The sequence below is a fragment of the Peromyscus maniculatus genome, chromosome 2 (assembly GCF_049852395.1).
Source record: "Peromyscus maniculatus bairdii isolate BWxNUB_F1_BW_parent chromosome 2, HU_Pman_BW_mat_3.1, whole genome shotgun sequence".
NCBI lineage: Eukaryota > Metazoa > Chordata > Mammalia > Rodentia > Cricetidae > Peromyscus > Peromyscus maniculatus.
The window spans coordinates 147889935-147906395 of NC_134853.1; the positions used below are offsets into that span (position 1 = coordinate 147889935).

At 49.2% G+C, this 16461-nt stretch overlaps 1 protein-coding gene and 1 long non-coding RNA gene across 2 annotated transcripts; both read right to left on the minus strand.

The window, feature by feature from the left end:
• Nucleotides 1-11221: 11221 nt before the first annotated feature.
• On the minus strand, nt 11222-13273 carry LOC121827377 (gasdermin-D-like). The gene is made up of 4 exons (XM_076563617.1): nt 13244-13273; nt 11945-12121; nt 11726-11870; nt 11222-11621 (listed from the first exon to the last, which is right to left on the minus strand). Exons 1-4 carry the CDS (start codon nt 13271-13273, stop codon nt 11320-11322), a joined length of 654 nt encoding a protein of 217 aa, XP_076419732.1. The 3' UTR covers nt 11222-11319.
• A 2-nt stretch (nt 13274-13275) lies between these two features.
• LOC102923602 (uncharacterized) lies at nt 13276-15238 on the minus strand. Its single transcript, XR_013049347.1, has 3 exons — nt 15106-15238; nt 13905-14401; nt 13276-13662 (listed from the first exon to the last, which is right to left on the minus strand). It is a non-coding gene; the product is annotated as an uncharacterized LOC102923602 (long non-coding RNA).
• Nucleotides 15239-16461: the final 1223 nt, after the last annotated feature.

The window sequence follows — 16461 nt, forward strand, 5'->3', positions numbered from 1 at the left end:
TTTATCATATATCTAGAATTTCTCCATCTTGGAACTATTGATTTTTTAAAAAAAATTTACATTTATTTTGAGACACAGTCTCATTCTGTATCCTTAGCTTGCCTAGAGGTAGCTATGTAATTTAGGCTGGCCTAGAACTAACCAAAATCCTCCTGTCTCTACTTCCCTAGATGCTGGGATTAAAGGCATGGGCCCTCCTATGAAAGGCAGTTCTGCAGCATCCCTGGCCTAGACCTACTGGGTGCAGAAGTTCCCCTTCCCTGCTTCTGACAATCAAATGTAACCCAGACAATGTCAAATTTCTTTTCTTTTCTTTTTCTTTCTTTTTTTTCTTTTTTTGTTTGTTTGTTTTTCGAGACAGGGTTTCTCTGCATAGCTTTGCACCTTTCCTTGAGCTCACTTGGTAGCCCAGGCTGGCCTCCAACTCACAGAGATCCGCCTGGCCCTGCCTCCCTAGTGCTGGGATTAAAGGCGTGCACCACTACCACCCGGCCTGACAATGTCAAATTTCTATGTCAGACAAATTATATCCAGCTGAGAAACACTGTCGTTCAGTGAACTCTCTAAAGCGATTTTTTTCTTACCCAGAGACATTAAGAGGTGACAAGATGGCTGAAAAAGATCAGTCATGGAGCTGGAGGGATGGCTCAGAGGTTAAGAACACTGGCTGATCTTCCAGAGGTCCTGAGTTCAATTCCCAGCAACCACATAGTGGCTCACAACCATCTATAATGAGATCTGGTGCCCTCTTCTGGCCTGCAGGCATACATGCATATATACTGTATACATAATAAATAAAACTCTAAAAAAAAATCAGTCATGGCCCTACCCAAGGAGGTATGGAGCAGGCAGAGAGGCTGGATTGTGAGGTAGAAAGGTCATATTAAAACAGAAATAGATTAAATACATGAGCATGAGCTGTGTTCCTAAGGTTCATCGATATCTGAGCCATGTTAAGCATTTCCTGAGTCAGAACCAGGGCTACCTTCGGAGCCCACAGGACATCTTGCGCCGGGCAGACACTGTGCTCATAGGTGAGGCAGTCTTACCCACGTGGCCAGAGCTCTGAGAGCTGAGCCAACCTCTTCTAGGGTTGGGCCAGACCTCACTGGTTTGCTTTGGTACAGGCTTCCTCGTCTATCATGTTAGCCCCAGTGTTCCAAGGTGAGAACGAGATCCGCCATGGGGTAGAGTACCGGAAAGATGGAGGGTCCTGAAGAGGAGTGGACAAGACAAATGAGTGAGGGCCGGCCCCAGGCTCCTCTCCCATAAATCCTAAGTGCCCCTTTATACAGACCTAGGACTGCTGCAGGGCGCCCTGCAGTCCGGTTTCCGCGGCACGCACGTGTCTGCCCAGCAGGTGGCGATGCCTGCCCGGGCGCAGGTCCGACCACGCAGCTCCAGCCTCTTAGGCTTCATCAGCCATCACTCACACCCTACAAGGCCCCATCCACTCTAGGACAATAGTCCATGTCTACGCCCGAGCCTTGCAGGCCGCCGGAGCTGCCCTGAATCTCGGTGAGCCAGGCCCCGTATCCAGATTCATGGGCACACACTATCCATGCTGTCACCTACAGCAGATCTGCAGAAGAGGCTCTGTTCGAGTCAGCCTGGGCCTGGTGCTGGACACTGGCGCTCACTGCCCTGACCTACTTTCTATGGGCCCACCATGTGACAGCTGCGTGGCAGATGGCACATCCCATCCCAAGTCCCTCTTGTACTGTTGCTATTTATTCTCTGCCAGGCCGGTTCTGTCAACTCCCTGGAGTGTGCCCTCTGCCCTAGCCTGGATGTGGTGCCTGTCACGAAGAGCAGCCGCTTCCCAAGCAAGGGTCTGATGGAGGCACTGAGGTTGACGCCGCCATAGGCTGCCCTGCCCGCTTCCTCGGCTCAGTTTGCCTAGCTACATCTGTCCTTGTCATGGCTTTCCTAGTTTCGCCAGAAGTCTGTCAGCCGGTTTCTTCTTCCAGCCGCTATTCCTTACAGCCGTCCTGGGTTATGTCCCCTGCGTCCTTGAGGTTATGTCCTCAAGAGCACTGACCTGCTCTCCGGTCCACACCTGCTGGCCCTGCCCCTTTGCTCACCCAATCCATTTCCCACCCCGACTCCTGTCAGAACCACCTGCACCATCCCTTTGTGCTGGAGAGCCCAAGCCAGGATTGGACCCGTGGGTTGAAGTATGGGAAGCGGGCACTCCAACCCACCAGACTGTGAATGGGTATGTCATTACCCAATGTCCTGTGCCAGGCTCAAATGGAAGGCATAGCTGGACAGACAGACAGGAGGAGTCAGCCATAGTTGGGACCCCACCCCTCAGCGATGGCCTAGGCAGCTTCCTCCACTTCCAATGCCTACCTGGGAGCGTCCTCAGGCTGCAGGGAGGCCTACTCACAAACACAGGCTGTGCACAGGTTGGTCATGAGTGAGGGGCTGTGTCCCCACCCTGGAATCTCTCCGGGACAAGCGTGGGATCCCATGGAATTTTGCTTCCCTGGCACCTACATGGAAGGTGTTCAGACTAAACATGGCTGGGGGTGGACCACTGTCTCAGAGAGCAGCTGGGATGAGCTGGGCGCTGCACAAGATGCGGCATGCTTGGCTCGAGGCGAGCAAAGCGCTGTGCAGCAAGAATATGACGGTCAGGGACTGGGGAGATGGCTCAGTGGTTAGGGCACTTGTTGCTGCTGTAGCTCCAGTTCTCAGGACAGACTTCTGCAGCAAGCCTTCCCACTGCAAGTCCCCCAGCTCGGGCTGGAGTCTGAACTGTGCTGTGCCCTCCTCTTTTTCTTTCTTTCTTCCTTTTTTTTTTTTTTTTTTTGGATTTACAAAACAGGGTTTCTCTCTGTTGCCCTGGAACTTGCTAGGTAGCCCAGGCTGGCCTCCAACTCACAGAGATCCACCTGCTTCTGCTCCTCTAGTGCTGGGATTAAAGGCCTATGCTACTGCCCGGTCCTTTTTTTCTTTTTTTGTTTTTAAGTGTTTTTTGTTTTGTTTTTGGTGCCCTCCCTTTCCACAGTGGCCCTCATGTAGGCCCAGCCAATCTCCTGTTTCAAAGACTCTCACATGGACCTTCACTGGAGATCTCACTAGACCTTCCACCTGGGCTTTGGGCAAAACCTGCCTATGTTCTACCCTCCAGGACCTAAGGGTCCCAGAAGCATTACTGTGGTGCCATGCTTTCTAGGATCTGAGTTGCTTCCATTCTGTTGATTCAGGCTTGCCTTCTAGGAGTTTTTCAAGGACTTCTGGGTAAGATGGCTGTCCTGGATAATTTTATGTCAGCTTGACAATAAGGTAGAGTCATCTGGAAGGAGGGTACCTCAGTTGAGAAAATGCCTCCATAAGATCCAGCTGAAGGACATTTTCTTAATTAGTGATTGAGGGGGAAGGACCCAGCCTATTGTGAGTGGTGCCATCGCCTGGGATGCTGGTCCTGGGTTCTATAACAAAGCAGGCTGGGCAGGCCATGATGAGCAAGTCAATAAGCAGTACTCCTCCATGGGCTCTGCATCAGCTCCTGGCTCCTGCCCAGTGTGAGTTCCTGCCCTGACTTCCCTCAGTGTCATCTGGAAGTGTAATCTGAAATCAACCCTTTCCTGCCCGAGCAGCGTTGGTCACGGTGTTTTATCTTAGCACTAGAAACCCTAATTAAGACAATGGCAGAACACTGGCTGCCTCTGTGAGAGCTGAGGAAAAAGAGTCAGAAAAAGGAGGGAAAGAAAAGAAAAAGATTGTCAGAAACAGAGGAAGTGAAAGTGAGGAGAATAAACCTGCCACACAGAGGAACACACCTACCACAGACTCCGCTGCACTTGTCCCTGGCTGGGGGAAGCGACAGAGAAGCTACTTCCAAAAAGTAAGGCAGATAAAAGGTTGGCGGTCAAACCACCAGGACAAGCCCACAGCACTCGGGAGCTTTGGTGAGGGAATTGATTTCTCTGGTGGATGGTCTTGAGGAGCTGTTGTTAAAAACAGAGCTACCGCCTCCCCACAGGGGCCTGAGATAGGGAACATCCACAGGTTGGGGAGACTTAGTTGGCCTGCCATATCTGGGAGAAAGAAGGCCCAGAAAAGCAGATATGGGGAGCGGGAGGCCCAGACACTAGCTGGCAGATGTGTGCAGATGGTAGGAGGCTGGTTCAGATCAGAAGATGCGTAAGGGGAAACAGAAACAAAAAACTGGTGTCCCCTCTGTGGAGCTCTGGCTGTCCTGGAACTGGCTCTGTAGATCAGGCTGGCCTCGGAACTCACAGAGATCCACATTCCTCCACCTCTAGAGTGCTGGGATTAAAGGTATGCACCACCACCACCTGGCAACATTTTTGTCTTTTATTTCCCTCTTATTCGTCTAATTTTGTATCTGAGCTTTTTCACTATTGGGAAATCTTGTTTTGTTTTTTTAAGAGAGGGTTTCACTATGTATCCCTGGCTGGCCTAGAACTCACAGAGATCTGCCTTCCCCTGCCTCCTGAGAGCTGGTGGTATTAAGCATCCAGCTAAACCTCTCTTTTAAAATAGAAATAAAGACATCCTAAGGCAAGCACAGGCTAAATCAGTTCGTGACCACTGGGTTAGCAGTGTGGAAGACACTTAGAGAACACTATCCACAGAGAGGAAAGAGAGCAAACCTCAGTTCCAAGAGCACAGGAAAGGATCCGTTTCCTGAGAGCACCAGCGGAAAGAAGGACCCCACCAACCCAGTCTAGCAAGCCAGCAATACCCTGATATTAACAGGAAGAAAATCACAAACAACAATCCAGCTGATCACAAAACAGTAACAGTCACAAGAGTTTGTACACATATCTCAAAACTAAGCTACATGGATAACTCATACCAATACGGGAGATGGATCAATTAGATTGTAGAACTAGATCCAGCCATGTATTTTCTCCAAGCAGCACACACATTGTTCAAGATGTCCAGGGATGATTGTCAAGTAGGGGAAGCAAACCATCGAATGAAAGGAAGCTGAGCACAACTGATATGGCTCATCTATCTCATAAGATTCCAGACAGAATTCTATAGCAGGCCGCTGGATGTTAGAAAGTGGAAATGTGCATCTAGAAGATGTAGTGATTGGAAATATGAAGGCAGCAAACGTTGGGTTTCATAAGACAAACACTAATGGACATATAAGGTCAGATAGGGCCACATAGATTAATAGTGGGTGGTTTCACAATCCCACACTAATCTCTAGATAGGGCATCCAAACCGGTAACCAAAGAAACCTCAGTGTTGAACTCTGCAATAGAAGAAGTGGACTGAACAAATGGAACGAGAGAACAGTCCATCCAACAGACACAGAATGCACACTTTCCTCAGTACACGGTGAAACTTCTCCAAGACTACAAACCAAGTCTTTCCAAATACAAAAGGACCAAATAAGCTCTTGTACTTTATCAGATTACAGTGTAGTTAGGAATCAGAAATAAGAAAAACAACAGGAACTGTACAAATACATGGAGATTGAGTAACCCCTTTAAATGACCAGTGGGTCACTGAAGAAATCAAGGGAGGAATGTGAAAGTTTCTAAAACTAAGTGAAAATGAAATACAAGTTACCAGAATCTTTATGATGCAGGTATGTACACACACACACACACACACACACACACACACACACACGCACGCACGCACGCACGCACGCAAGCACGCTCATGCACACAAAATTTAAATCAATAGTGTATGTAGTTTTTAAACTTAAAACCAATATCCTCAAACACAAACAAATAAAAAAAATGGTGAAAAATCCCATTAACTGTAGCTTCAAAAACAAAAAATACCTCGGTGAAGAAGACCCTAGAAGGTGAAGAGATCTCCCATGCTCATTGGTGGACAGAATGAACACTGTGGAAATGACTACATTACAAAAGCAATCTAATCTACAGATTCAACACAATCCCCATCAAACACGTAGTGACATTCTCCTAGAAACAGTAATTCTAGAATTCATATGGAAGCACAAAAGCATCCAGACTGCTAGAGGAATTCTTGGTGATGCTGGAGGTAACACAGTACTGTATACTAAGTTTTATACAGAGGGACAAAACAAAACAGACTCAGGGTTTCTCTGTGTAACAGTCCTGACTCTCCTGGAACTCACTGTGTAGATCAGGCTGGCCTCGAACTCAGTGAAATCACCTGCTTCTGCCTCTGCCTCCCAAGTGCTGGGATTAAAGATGTGCACCACCACTGCTGGGCCATGTAAGGGCTTTTTTTTTTTTTTTTTTTTTTTGTTCCTGCTCTGGAACATTGGTTTAATGATGCAAAGATGTGTTTGATTAAATATAATTCACCTGTGGTCAAGAGGCTGCATCAGCAACTAGCTGACAGAAAATGGTAAGAAGAAGCTCTGTGAGAAGGGTTTTTACATAGCATCCAGGAGAAACATGAGGGCTTTTTGGAGGATGCGAGCAAGGCAAGGAGGTGAGCTACTTGCTATTCAGCCTGTCTGAGGAGCAGATTTCCACATAGCTTTGAAACTTGAGTTCCTTAGAGGGAAAGAGATTTAGTTAAGTTCCCTTCATAGCTTTGAATGAATCAATGCCTAAGGGAACAGACACCTAATTTTTGATAAAACTTTCAAAAACATACATTAAAAAAAAAGGCAGCCCCTTTAACAAATTGTTCTGAAAAAACTTAATTTCTCCATGTTAAAGAAGGAAAATAAGCCTGGCATGGTGGTGCCCACCTTAATCCCAGCACTCAGGAGGCAGAAGCAGGTGGATCTCTGTGAGTTTGAGGCCAGCCTGGTTTATATGACAAGCCCCTGGACAGCCTGAGCTACATAGTAGAGAGTCCTTGTGTGGTGATAGTTAGTTGTACTCTAACAATAAAGCTTGCCTGGAGATCAGAGTAGGGAGCTAGTCACTAGAGACCAGGCAGTGGTGGCACACACCTTTAATCCCAGCACTTGGGATCTCATGCCTTTGATCCTAGTACTTGGGAGGCACCTGCCTTTAATCCCAGCACTTGGGAGGAGGAAACAGGAAGTGATGTGGCTGGGCAGAGAGAGAAAGTGATAAGGCAGGGTGGGGACAGGAGCTTGGCCTTTTTTGATTCTGAGGATTCAGTAGAGTTAAGTGGCTGTGGCTTGCTCCTTTGTTTCTCTGATCTGAGTTGCCATGGTCATGGTGTCTCCTCACAGCAATAGAACAGTGATCCCCAACAAAATGCTCCAGCTACAGTGTGATGTTCAGTCCCGTCTGCGGAATAAATCCTGAAAGTTGCATGTCTGTGATGTGTGTGGTGGTATTGTGTTCCCCAAAATATTGTGTATCCTAATAAACTTATGTGGGGTCAGAGACAGAGCAGCCACATTATTAAACATGAGGATAGGCAGTGATAGCACACGCCTTTAATCCTAGCATTCCAGAGGCAGAGATCCATCTGTTGAAGGGTACAGGCAAGCATGGTGACTCACGCCTTTAATCCTAGAAAGTGAGCCTTTCATCCCAGGGAGTGCTGGTAGAAAGGAAAGGTATATAAGGTGTGAGGACCAGAAACAAGCAGCACTTAGCTGGTTAAGCATTTGGCTGGTTAAACATTTGGCTGGTTAAGCTTTCAGGTTTTGAGCAGTACAGTTCAGCTAAGAGCCATTGGGATGAGGACACAGAGGCTTCCAGTCTGAGGAAACAGGATCAGCTGAGAAGTTGGCCAGGTGAGCTTAGCCGTGTCTCTGATCTTCCAGCATTTCACCCCAATAACTGGCCTCAGGTTTGATTTTATTAATAAGAACTTTTAAGATTCCTGCTACAGATGTGCCGGGAAGAAGGGGGCTCTGCTGCTGCTTCCTCTTCTCGGCAAGCTATGGCTGAGCTACACTGTGCAGGTGGTGTGGCCCCACCAAGTACCAACACGCTTCTCCTGGCTGTACATGTTCTCAGGGGTGACCATAACATCTTGGCCACATCACTTAGGGACATCTCTCCCCAATGACAGAGCCCATAGTCTGCTACACCTTGTGAAGAATGGACTCCCCCGTGCCATGAAATCTGTTGAATTCCCAGAACCTGCCTGTCCGTAGGTCACACTTGTATGCCTGTGGTATTGTCACAGAGCATGGGTCTGCTACCTTACCTGTGTGCCCCAAATCCCCTGAAGCAGAGGGTCATCCTGACCTAAGCCTAGACTTGGCTCCTGACCTGTTCTGTGCATCTTTCCTAGGAAAGTATGTGGGGGGGCACGCTGGGGTGTGACCATGTCCCCCCACAGGTGCTGTGTAGTAGTGTCCATCCTTCAAGGAAGTTCAAGACAGGAAGTAAGCCAGATTTCCCGGGCCCAGGCCTCCCCAAGAGTAGATGAACGGTAAAGACTGCAAACAGTCACTCCCGGAGAAAGGCCACTTGCCCAGCAGAAGCAGAGACCAACAGAACTGCCTGGCAGACACAAAGCTGGCCTGCCTGGAAGAGGCACCAATGGAACCACCTAGAAAGGTCACTCTCAGGGTTGGGGATTTAGCTCAGGGGTAGAGCACTTGCTTGGCAAGCACAAGGCCCTGGATTTGATTCTCAGCTCCGGAAAATCAAATAAAATAAAGGTGTGTGCCACCACAAAAAAAAAAAAAAAGAAAAAAAGAAAGAGAGAGAGAGAGAGAGAGAGAGAGAGAGAGAGAGAGAGGAAGAAAGGAAGGAAGGAAGGAAGGAAGGAAGGAAGGAAGGAAGGAAGGAAGAAAGGAAGAAAGAAAGAAAGAAAGAAAGAAAGAAAGAAAGAAAGAAAGAAAGAAAGAAAGAAAGAAAGAAAGAAAAAAAGAGAAAGAAAGAAAGAAAGAAAGAGAGAGAGAGAGAGAGAGAGAGAGAGAGAAAGAAAGAAAGAAAGAAAGAAACAGATTTCCGGATTTTATAGCCTTTCACCCATGCTGGTGAGGCCTGTTGGTATTGTGGCTGTCTTTGAGGCATTATCTCTGCTCTTCACCCATATTCCTGTGAGTAATCGCAATACAATGAATTGGTTACCAAGTTGGACTCTGGTTATATCCATGTTATGCCTGCCCTTCGTTCTCTAACTGGGATAAGTAGACGTTTGTTCCTGTCTCCCTGGGAAAAATCTGTCACACAACAGGGCAGGCTCACTCCAGCCTCACAGGTTGGCAGGAGTGAGGTGATGGCCTTCATAGCCATCTTGCTTCTGTCTGGGCAGACCCCACCCCTACCCATCCTGCCAACGATCCAGGACCCCTGAAAAACGCAGTCACATCTGGTTAGTGGTGGTGCATGCCTTTTATCCCAGCACTGGAGAGGCAGAGGCAGCCAGATCTCTGTGAGTTTGAGGCCAGCCTGCTCTACAGAAAAAGTTCCAGGACAGTCAGGGCATCACAGAGAAACCCTGTCTTAAAAAAACAAACCCAACCAAACAAACAACAAGAAACACAACTCGGTTGCTATTTTTTTCTTTGTACATTTATTATCGAGGACTATGGGGGTCCAGCCCCTCGATAGTCCCCTCCCAGGGTCCGGGAAGAATCTACAACCAGCTGATAATTAATCTTTAATGGGAAGAAATGAATCTATGTACACGAAATTCCTTAGTCCATATACTTTATTATTCTGTGACAGTTACAAGCTTATATTCTGCTCTCATATTTAGGTCATCTTTAGCCTGATTTCTCTCTATACTTGTCTGTGATCTCCTCTATGTTCTATCTTAATTCCTTCATCTAGTTCTGTCCCTTCTAGGTTCTCATCCATCTTGTTCCTTCCCATATCATCTCCTCTCCCGTCTCCTTCTCTCCCATCTGGCTCTTCCTCATCTTCCATCTCGTTCCTCTAGTACTCTCCTGTAGCCCTTCAATCTAGTTCTTCCCCATCTCAGTTTGTTCCTCTCAAGTTCTTACCCATCTAGTTCTTCCATTCTCTTCTCTCCTCTTCTGTCCTCTGCTTTACAGTTATATATCTCCCCAAAATCACAATCCTCCCCTCCACCCAGGACACTTAGCCTGAACTTCCTCAGGCAGTGATTGTCCACTATCAGGATCAAATGGAGGGTTGATAAGAATTACAAAGAGGGGCACTAGTTGTTAATTACCATTTGTGACCTAAAGGGGAAGTGACTAATGAATTAACGAAAGGCTAAATATGGGTAATATCTAAGAAGAGGGATCTTACGTGCACAACTATAACCTTACATGTGTTTGGTAAAGGATGTTAAAAATCTATAAGTTGCTAGGTCAATGGGAGAAAATAAAACTGTCTTCTTTTTTCCTGTGGCTCCTATCTGTCCAAGCTGTCTGCCGTTTTTCTGCAGTGTGGGGGGAAGTGTGCTCAGTCTCTAGGCAACCTGTGTATAGCTAGATGCCTGCGGTGACAGTTAAAGGGAGATCTGGACCTGGAGGTAAGGTTTGGGAAAGGAGGAAGTTAAGCTTAATTAGCACATCCACCAGGCCTTCTCAAACAGGTAGCCTGGATGCTTAAGTCTGTTCTTAGAGAGTACAGAGGTATCTCTGATAAGGTACTTTCCTCCATCTGGTGATGGACCTGGCCGGATGCTACCAATAATGATAATTATAGGGAGGCTTGAACTGGGAGTTCTGGCTGAGCATAGCTGTTAGCACAGAAGGTTATCTAAATATTCCTAGAAGTGGTTAGGTAAGTAGTTAGAGGTCTATAAAGTTAGTAAGACTGTAAGAAAGGAGGGGTCTGAGCTAAATTGTGTAAAGCTATTACTTAATGTCTACCTGACCTAGGCGGTGTCCCCTTGTGGAATTTACCTTAAGTCAGGAGACTCGCCTGTGGGTTGTTATCACTGTTAATCCTCGGAAATTGGGTGACCACCTGGGTGATGTCTCCTTTAGTCCTTGAAAGTGGCTAGGGGAGATATCTGATTCCAGAGAAAGCCTTTTCCTGAGGCTGTTCTCCAAATGCCTGGAATGTGTATGTCCAGGGAGTGATCAGTTCACACTGTTAGCCCTTCTTAGGGAAAAGTCAATGGGGAAAACTGTGAAGGCACACGTGATTTTCATAACAGAAGACAGCTGATATATAACAAGCCAAGTAACACCAAAAACTCCTTGGGATTTGGCTTCCTCTGGAGGAATTCCCTGATTCCTCCAGGTAGTGACTTTGCCATAACCAGCTGAGTTCTTATGATATATTGCTGCGGCCCGCAGCAATTTATTGAGTTTTCCCAACTCCTGGGCCTGCTTCATTGCATTTTAGCCCTATGGTTGAGTTAGGCTCTTGGCTTTCCATGTAAGGCTGTGCCAGGAAAGATTCTGAGAGTGCACACATGGGACCCTCAGACTCTGGTTTCCAGTGCACCTGGGGAGGGTCCACCCGCAGCGTTAGGTCACATTCTTCTAGCAAGACCCAGGTGGGAGCCTCCTCATCCCAGCTGTTCCCGAGGAGGCTGAGGGGCAGGGACACAAAGCTCGGCTCCTGCCATGGGGTGCTCTGCACCAAGATCTGCTCCACCTACCAGCAGAGGAGGGGAGAGGTTGTAGGGGGTGGACCTGTAGCCTGAGCCCCAGGCCTCTGCAGCACATGCCAGTGTCAGCCTTCCCGGATGTACCCAGGGCGCCCCCGCCACATCCCCAGGGCCATGGCCTCTCACCAGCTCCAGCTGCTTCAACAGCATCCTTGTCTCCAGAGCCTCAGCCAGCAGCTTCTGCTGGGTTTCAGTCAGCGCTGGGGAGAGAGATTGGGGCTGAGAGAGGGTTCTGGAATGCCCCAATTGGAACCCAGTCCTCCTTTCCTGTCCCATGCTAATCTAATCCTCCGGGGGTTCTCACCAGTCAGTGCTCCCAACAGGTAGGAGATGGGCTCAGCAAGTTTCAGGACCAGTTCTCCAGAGGGAAGCACCAGACACTCGAGGACGCTGCCTGCCGGGCCATCCAGAGGTTCCACCTGCCCACCACTGCACAGGCCCTGGTCCAGCTGAGGCACAGGTGGGGGAAGTGAGGCTGGGCAGGCTTGGGTAGGCCCTGTCCACCCCCAAAACCCTCACTCACTGAGGCCTCCAAGGCTTCCATGTGGGGTTGGTCGTCTAAGAGTCTCCCAATGTCCCTTAGTAGTTGTTCTCTTAACTCCATTTTTAAGTGCCGCAGTTCTGCAGACTTATCCTTCACCTCTGCCCGCAGGCTTTTGAAGTCAGCTACGGGCCGCAGGAATATATCATAAGAACTCAGCTGGTTATGGCAAAGTCACTACCTGGAGGAATCAGGGAATTCCTCCAGAGGAAGCCAAATCCCAAGGAGTTTTTGGTGTTACTTGGCTTGTTATCTATCAGCTGTCTTCTGTTATGAAAATCATGTGTGCCTTCATAGCTTTCCCAATTGATTTTTCCCTAAGAAGGGCTAACAGTGTAGACTGATCACTCTCTGGACATACACATTCCAGGTATTTGGAGAACAGCCTCAGGGAAAGGCTTTCTCTGGAATCAGATTATCTCCCTTAGCCACTTTCAAGGCCTACAGGAAACACCACCCAGGGGGGCGCCCAATGTCTGAGGACTAACAATGATAACAGCCCACCTGCAAGTCTCCTGACTTAAGATAAATTCCACAAGGAGACACTGCCTAGGTGAGGTAGACGTTAAGTAATAGCTTTACACAATTTAGCTCAGACCCTCCCTTTATATACCGGGACTTCCAGGGCACAGGACAGAGAAGAGAAAAGAGAATGGAAGAACTAGGCTGGTAAGAACTTGAGAGGAACAAACTGAGACGGGGAAGAACTAGATTGAAGGGCTGGAAGAGAGGACTAGAGGAATGAGATGGAAGATGAGGAAGAGCCGGATGGGGAAGCCCTAGCTGGGTAAGAACAAGATGCAAAGGACCTAGATGAGGCAGAATTAAGATGAGAGAATTAAGATAGAACTTAGATAAGTGTAGAGAGAAATCAGGCAAGAAAGGAGCTAGGCATGAGAACAGAACTGAAGCTGTGTATAAAGGAATTATATGTGTATAAAGGAATTATATGTGTATAAAGGAATTATATGTGTATAAAGGAATAATGCCAGAGGAATTAAAGCGAGTGGACAATAGAGCTCAATGTGCTGAGATTCTATTTCTAGAAAATAGTCCTCGCAGTCAATAGTTCTCTCCTGAGCTTCTGGAATGTATAATATTGAGGCTGGTCTCACTAATATTATACAAGAGGAGTCTTCTCTGATCACCTGTTCCTCATGGATTGCATCTGTAGGGTCAGATGGCAGCACCACCTGATGATGCCTATGAGGTCCTGGGGAACACGAAGTAGGAAGGGTAGATTCAGGGAGCAGAGGGGTCTCAGGGTGGACACGTGGATACTGACCAGTCCGGAGAGTGAGTGGGGCACATATGGGTTGTGCTTCGGGAAGCAGGCTATAAGCTCGTGGCTTCTGGCCGTCCTCTCTTCTGTGGCATTGGCAGGGCATTCGGAGGGCAGAAGGGGAAAAGGCTGAGATGTTCCCTGGATCCTCCCAGCTCCGTCTCTCCTGTCCTGCTTGCAAGGCTAGGGCAGATAGAAAGCCAAACAGGCCCAACAACTTCACCCATTGCTTGTGTGTGTGTGTGTGTGTGTGTGTGTGTGTGTGTGTGTGTGTGTGCCCACCTCCACTGGAGGCTGACCACCTCATGCCCTGAGTATGGAACACCCCATAGGTAACAGATATGTGGGACCAGAGGGGCCTTACTTGATGAGGGGAGCTCAAAGGTCCTCTTCTCATCATCAGGAATGAGAAGGATATCTGGCAGCAGGAAAAAGCAAACAGGTCACCAACCCCCTTATCAACAGGGCTCTTGGGACCTCATGAGGGATTGCCCCGTATCACCCACATATCAGCACCTGGCACCCTTGACCACCCTGTCTGGGAGATTATGCAGCCAGATGCCCCCACTGCATCACCTGGTGAGCTGAAACATCCCAGACTTCCTGCTTCCTGGCCAGGTAGTCTGGGCTCTAGAGACAGGCTCTTGACCCTGCACTCACCCCATGTAGGGTCAATGAGAAGCTTGGCCACCCGGAATGCAAGGATGCTCCCTGCAGGAATGGTCACCATCTTCTTCCGGCTTAGGTGGCCCTTGCTTTCACCTTGAAGGATGGATAGAGGCTCAGGGATGTAGAGGGGATAACTGTGGGTGAGCATTGGGGACAGGCTTTAGCGGTTGTAGCTCACTGGGCAAGTGAGGCCATGGGTTGCTTCTGCAAGGGTCTTGGAAGAGCCTAGACCAGCTGCTGCATGGGAGGCTGTTGCCTGGCCTCTTAAGATCCTGTCATTGCTCTGTGCTCAAGGCAGGGCCTAGGGCTAACCACACACCTGCAAGCATGTGACTCCAGGCAGTGCAAACTGGCCTGAGCCCTCCCGGGCATGGATCAGGGTGACCTGCACCTCTTCCTGTGTCTGTAGCACATCTGTCACCATGAACACATCCTCACCACGACTCCGAAGCTGTTGCAGGATTTTATGTTCAGGCTGCTGCAGGTGCCTACAGAAAGATTGCTGGGCTTGCCCACGGTAGACTAGCTCCCTTTTCTACCCTTGATGACAGGTGGGATGGAAAGGCTAGGGAGAGCCAGGCGGATCTCTGTGAGTTCAAGGCCAGCCTGGGCTACAGAGTGAGTTCCAGGAAAGGCACAAAGGTACACAGAGAAACCCTGTATCGAAGAAAAAAAAAAAAAAAGAACCCACCAGTGTCTAGGTGGTGCTTGTGGGAGTATGACACATTCAAACAGAGGGAAGTGGACACATGTACCTGTGGAGAGAGTCCATTCTGTACTGTTCATAAATGCTCCCAGTCCACTTCACTCCTTTCCCATAGCAGCTGTGAGCTCAGCCTGATCCTCAAGATACAGCCCTGGCAAGGGAGCCTTAATGGCTCCAGTACCATCCTTCCCAAACTGGCATTGTTCATAGCGCTCCCTTCTTCTGGGACTTCCCTTGCTCAGTGCTGAGAGACACTGCTTCAGAAGCCTCCTGATGCCTCGGCACCCAGCAGACTTCCCAAGAGCCTGGCTGCTCAAGGTCAGAGAGCCCTCATCCCTGCCGACGGCTCAAGGGCAGAAAGTCCTCATCCCTGCCTGCGGCTCAAGGCAGAGAGTCCTCATCCCTGCCAGCGGCTCAAGGTCAGAGAGCCCTCCTCCCTGCCTGTGGCTCAAGATCAGAGAGTTCTCATCCCTGCTGGAGGCTCACCTCTCTTGATGCATGACCTCCCAGGTGTTCTGAGCCACACTCAGTATACACACGTTCATGGACGCACTGCGACTGCCAGACATGGCAATCGCGCCAGCAATCTTCCCCTGGTCCATGCTTGCCAGCGCGACGCAGCCCTGCACGTTCCCGTCCACGGCATCAGAGATTTGGAAGCGGCGGCCGCAGCATTCGGGTTCTAAGGCAAGACTGACTCTAAGGTTCCATTATACTACCCACTGCCTTGCCTTTCCTCTGTAGCTGTGGGTCCTTTAACGAGCTCCCTCCTCTGGAACTGGGGCCATAGGAACAGAGCTGATAGAGCCCAGGAGGAGGACAAGCTGGGCTTAGCCCACGCCCTTCTATTCAATCTGGGGGCTCGGGATGGGAATGAGGGGAACAGGGAGAGAGATACCTGGTTCTGGAGCACTGGGTTCCAGAATGTCTTTGATTGACAGGTTGACACACTTATATCGGGATTTCCAGAACCATGAGCGTGAGAGTTTCCTGCTCAGGAGGCTGTAGGGTCTGAAGCTGGTGGAGTTCCAAAGGCTGTCCACTGGGATGAATTCTCCTCTGATGTCCAGCTCTTTGATGGCACTCTTGACTACCTCCTTAAATGCTGATGGCATGGTCCTGAGGGCAGACAGATCGGTCCTCTTAGTTGCCTCCAGCACTTGCTAATGCTCTCCCTTCAAAGTGGCCTTGCCTTGCTAGTCCTGACACATCCTGACTGACCACTGCACCGACACAGACCCAGTGTTCACTTTGTGGCTCACTTGTCTGTCTCTCCCTGGAGCCATGGGCCCTGGAGAGAGGAGGCAGCCTACAGCAGGTCCTGTACTAGCCACACCGTCAATTCCTGTGTGTAGCCCTTGGCTACTTGGGACATCCTGTTGCCCTCCTTGGCTGAGGACCAAGGCTGGGGAGGGAACACAAGCCCCCACTTGTGGGATATTTGGCACAGGCACCCACAGCAAAGCCAGAGTTCAGATTTCAGTGGTTTCCTCCAGGGCTCTGTCTTATGCACAGCTCCATGAGACAAGTGTTCTGGATGAACCTTCATGGGTCAGAAGCCAAACAGGCCCAGGACAGACAGACAACCTCTTTAGTGTGGAGAAGCAGCCCTACCCCTTGGAAACTGGGTTCCTGGGGCCTGCGGATGGTGGAGAGTTAGCCAGGAAGGCACTTGGAGGGCAGGGAGGGATTTGTGGGCCAGGGGATCAGCATGAGGCCCAGAAGCCTAGAAAGTCAAGCCCAAACCAGGCTGGCTCCACTGTCTGAGCTAGTGGGTGGCCTTCATAGAGGCTACTATGCCCTAGAGGCTAGAGCGTCCTCAAGCTGTCTGGTGTAGTGGAG

Bases quoted from the DNA above. Each gene is read 5' to 3' on its own strand.
- LOC121827377 (XM_076563617.1), bottom strand. From the start codon at position 13,273: ATGTGCCCCACTCACTCTCCGGACTGGTCA. The intron at 11,871-11,944 runs GTGAGTGAGGGT...CCTGTGCCTCAG, and splicing joins TGGAAGCCTTGGAGGCCTCA to CTGGACCAGGGCCTGTGCAG. The intron at 11,622-11,725 runs GTGAGAACCCCC...CTCTCTCCCCAG, and splicing joins CCTGTTGGGAGCACTGACTG to CGCTGACTGAAACCCAGCAG.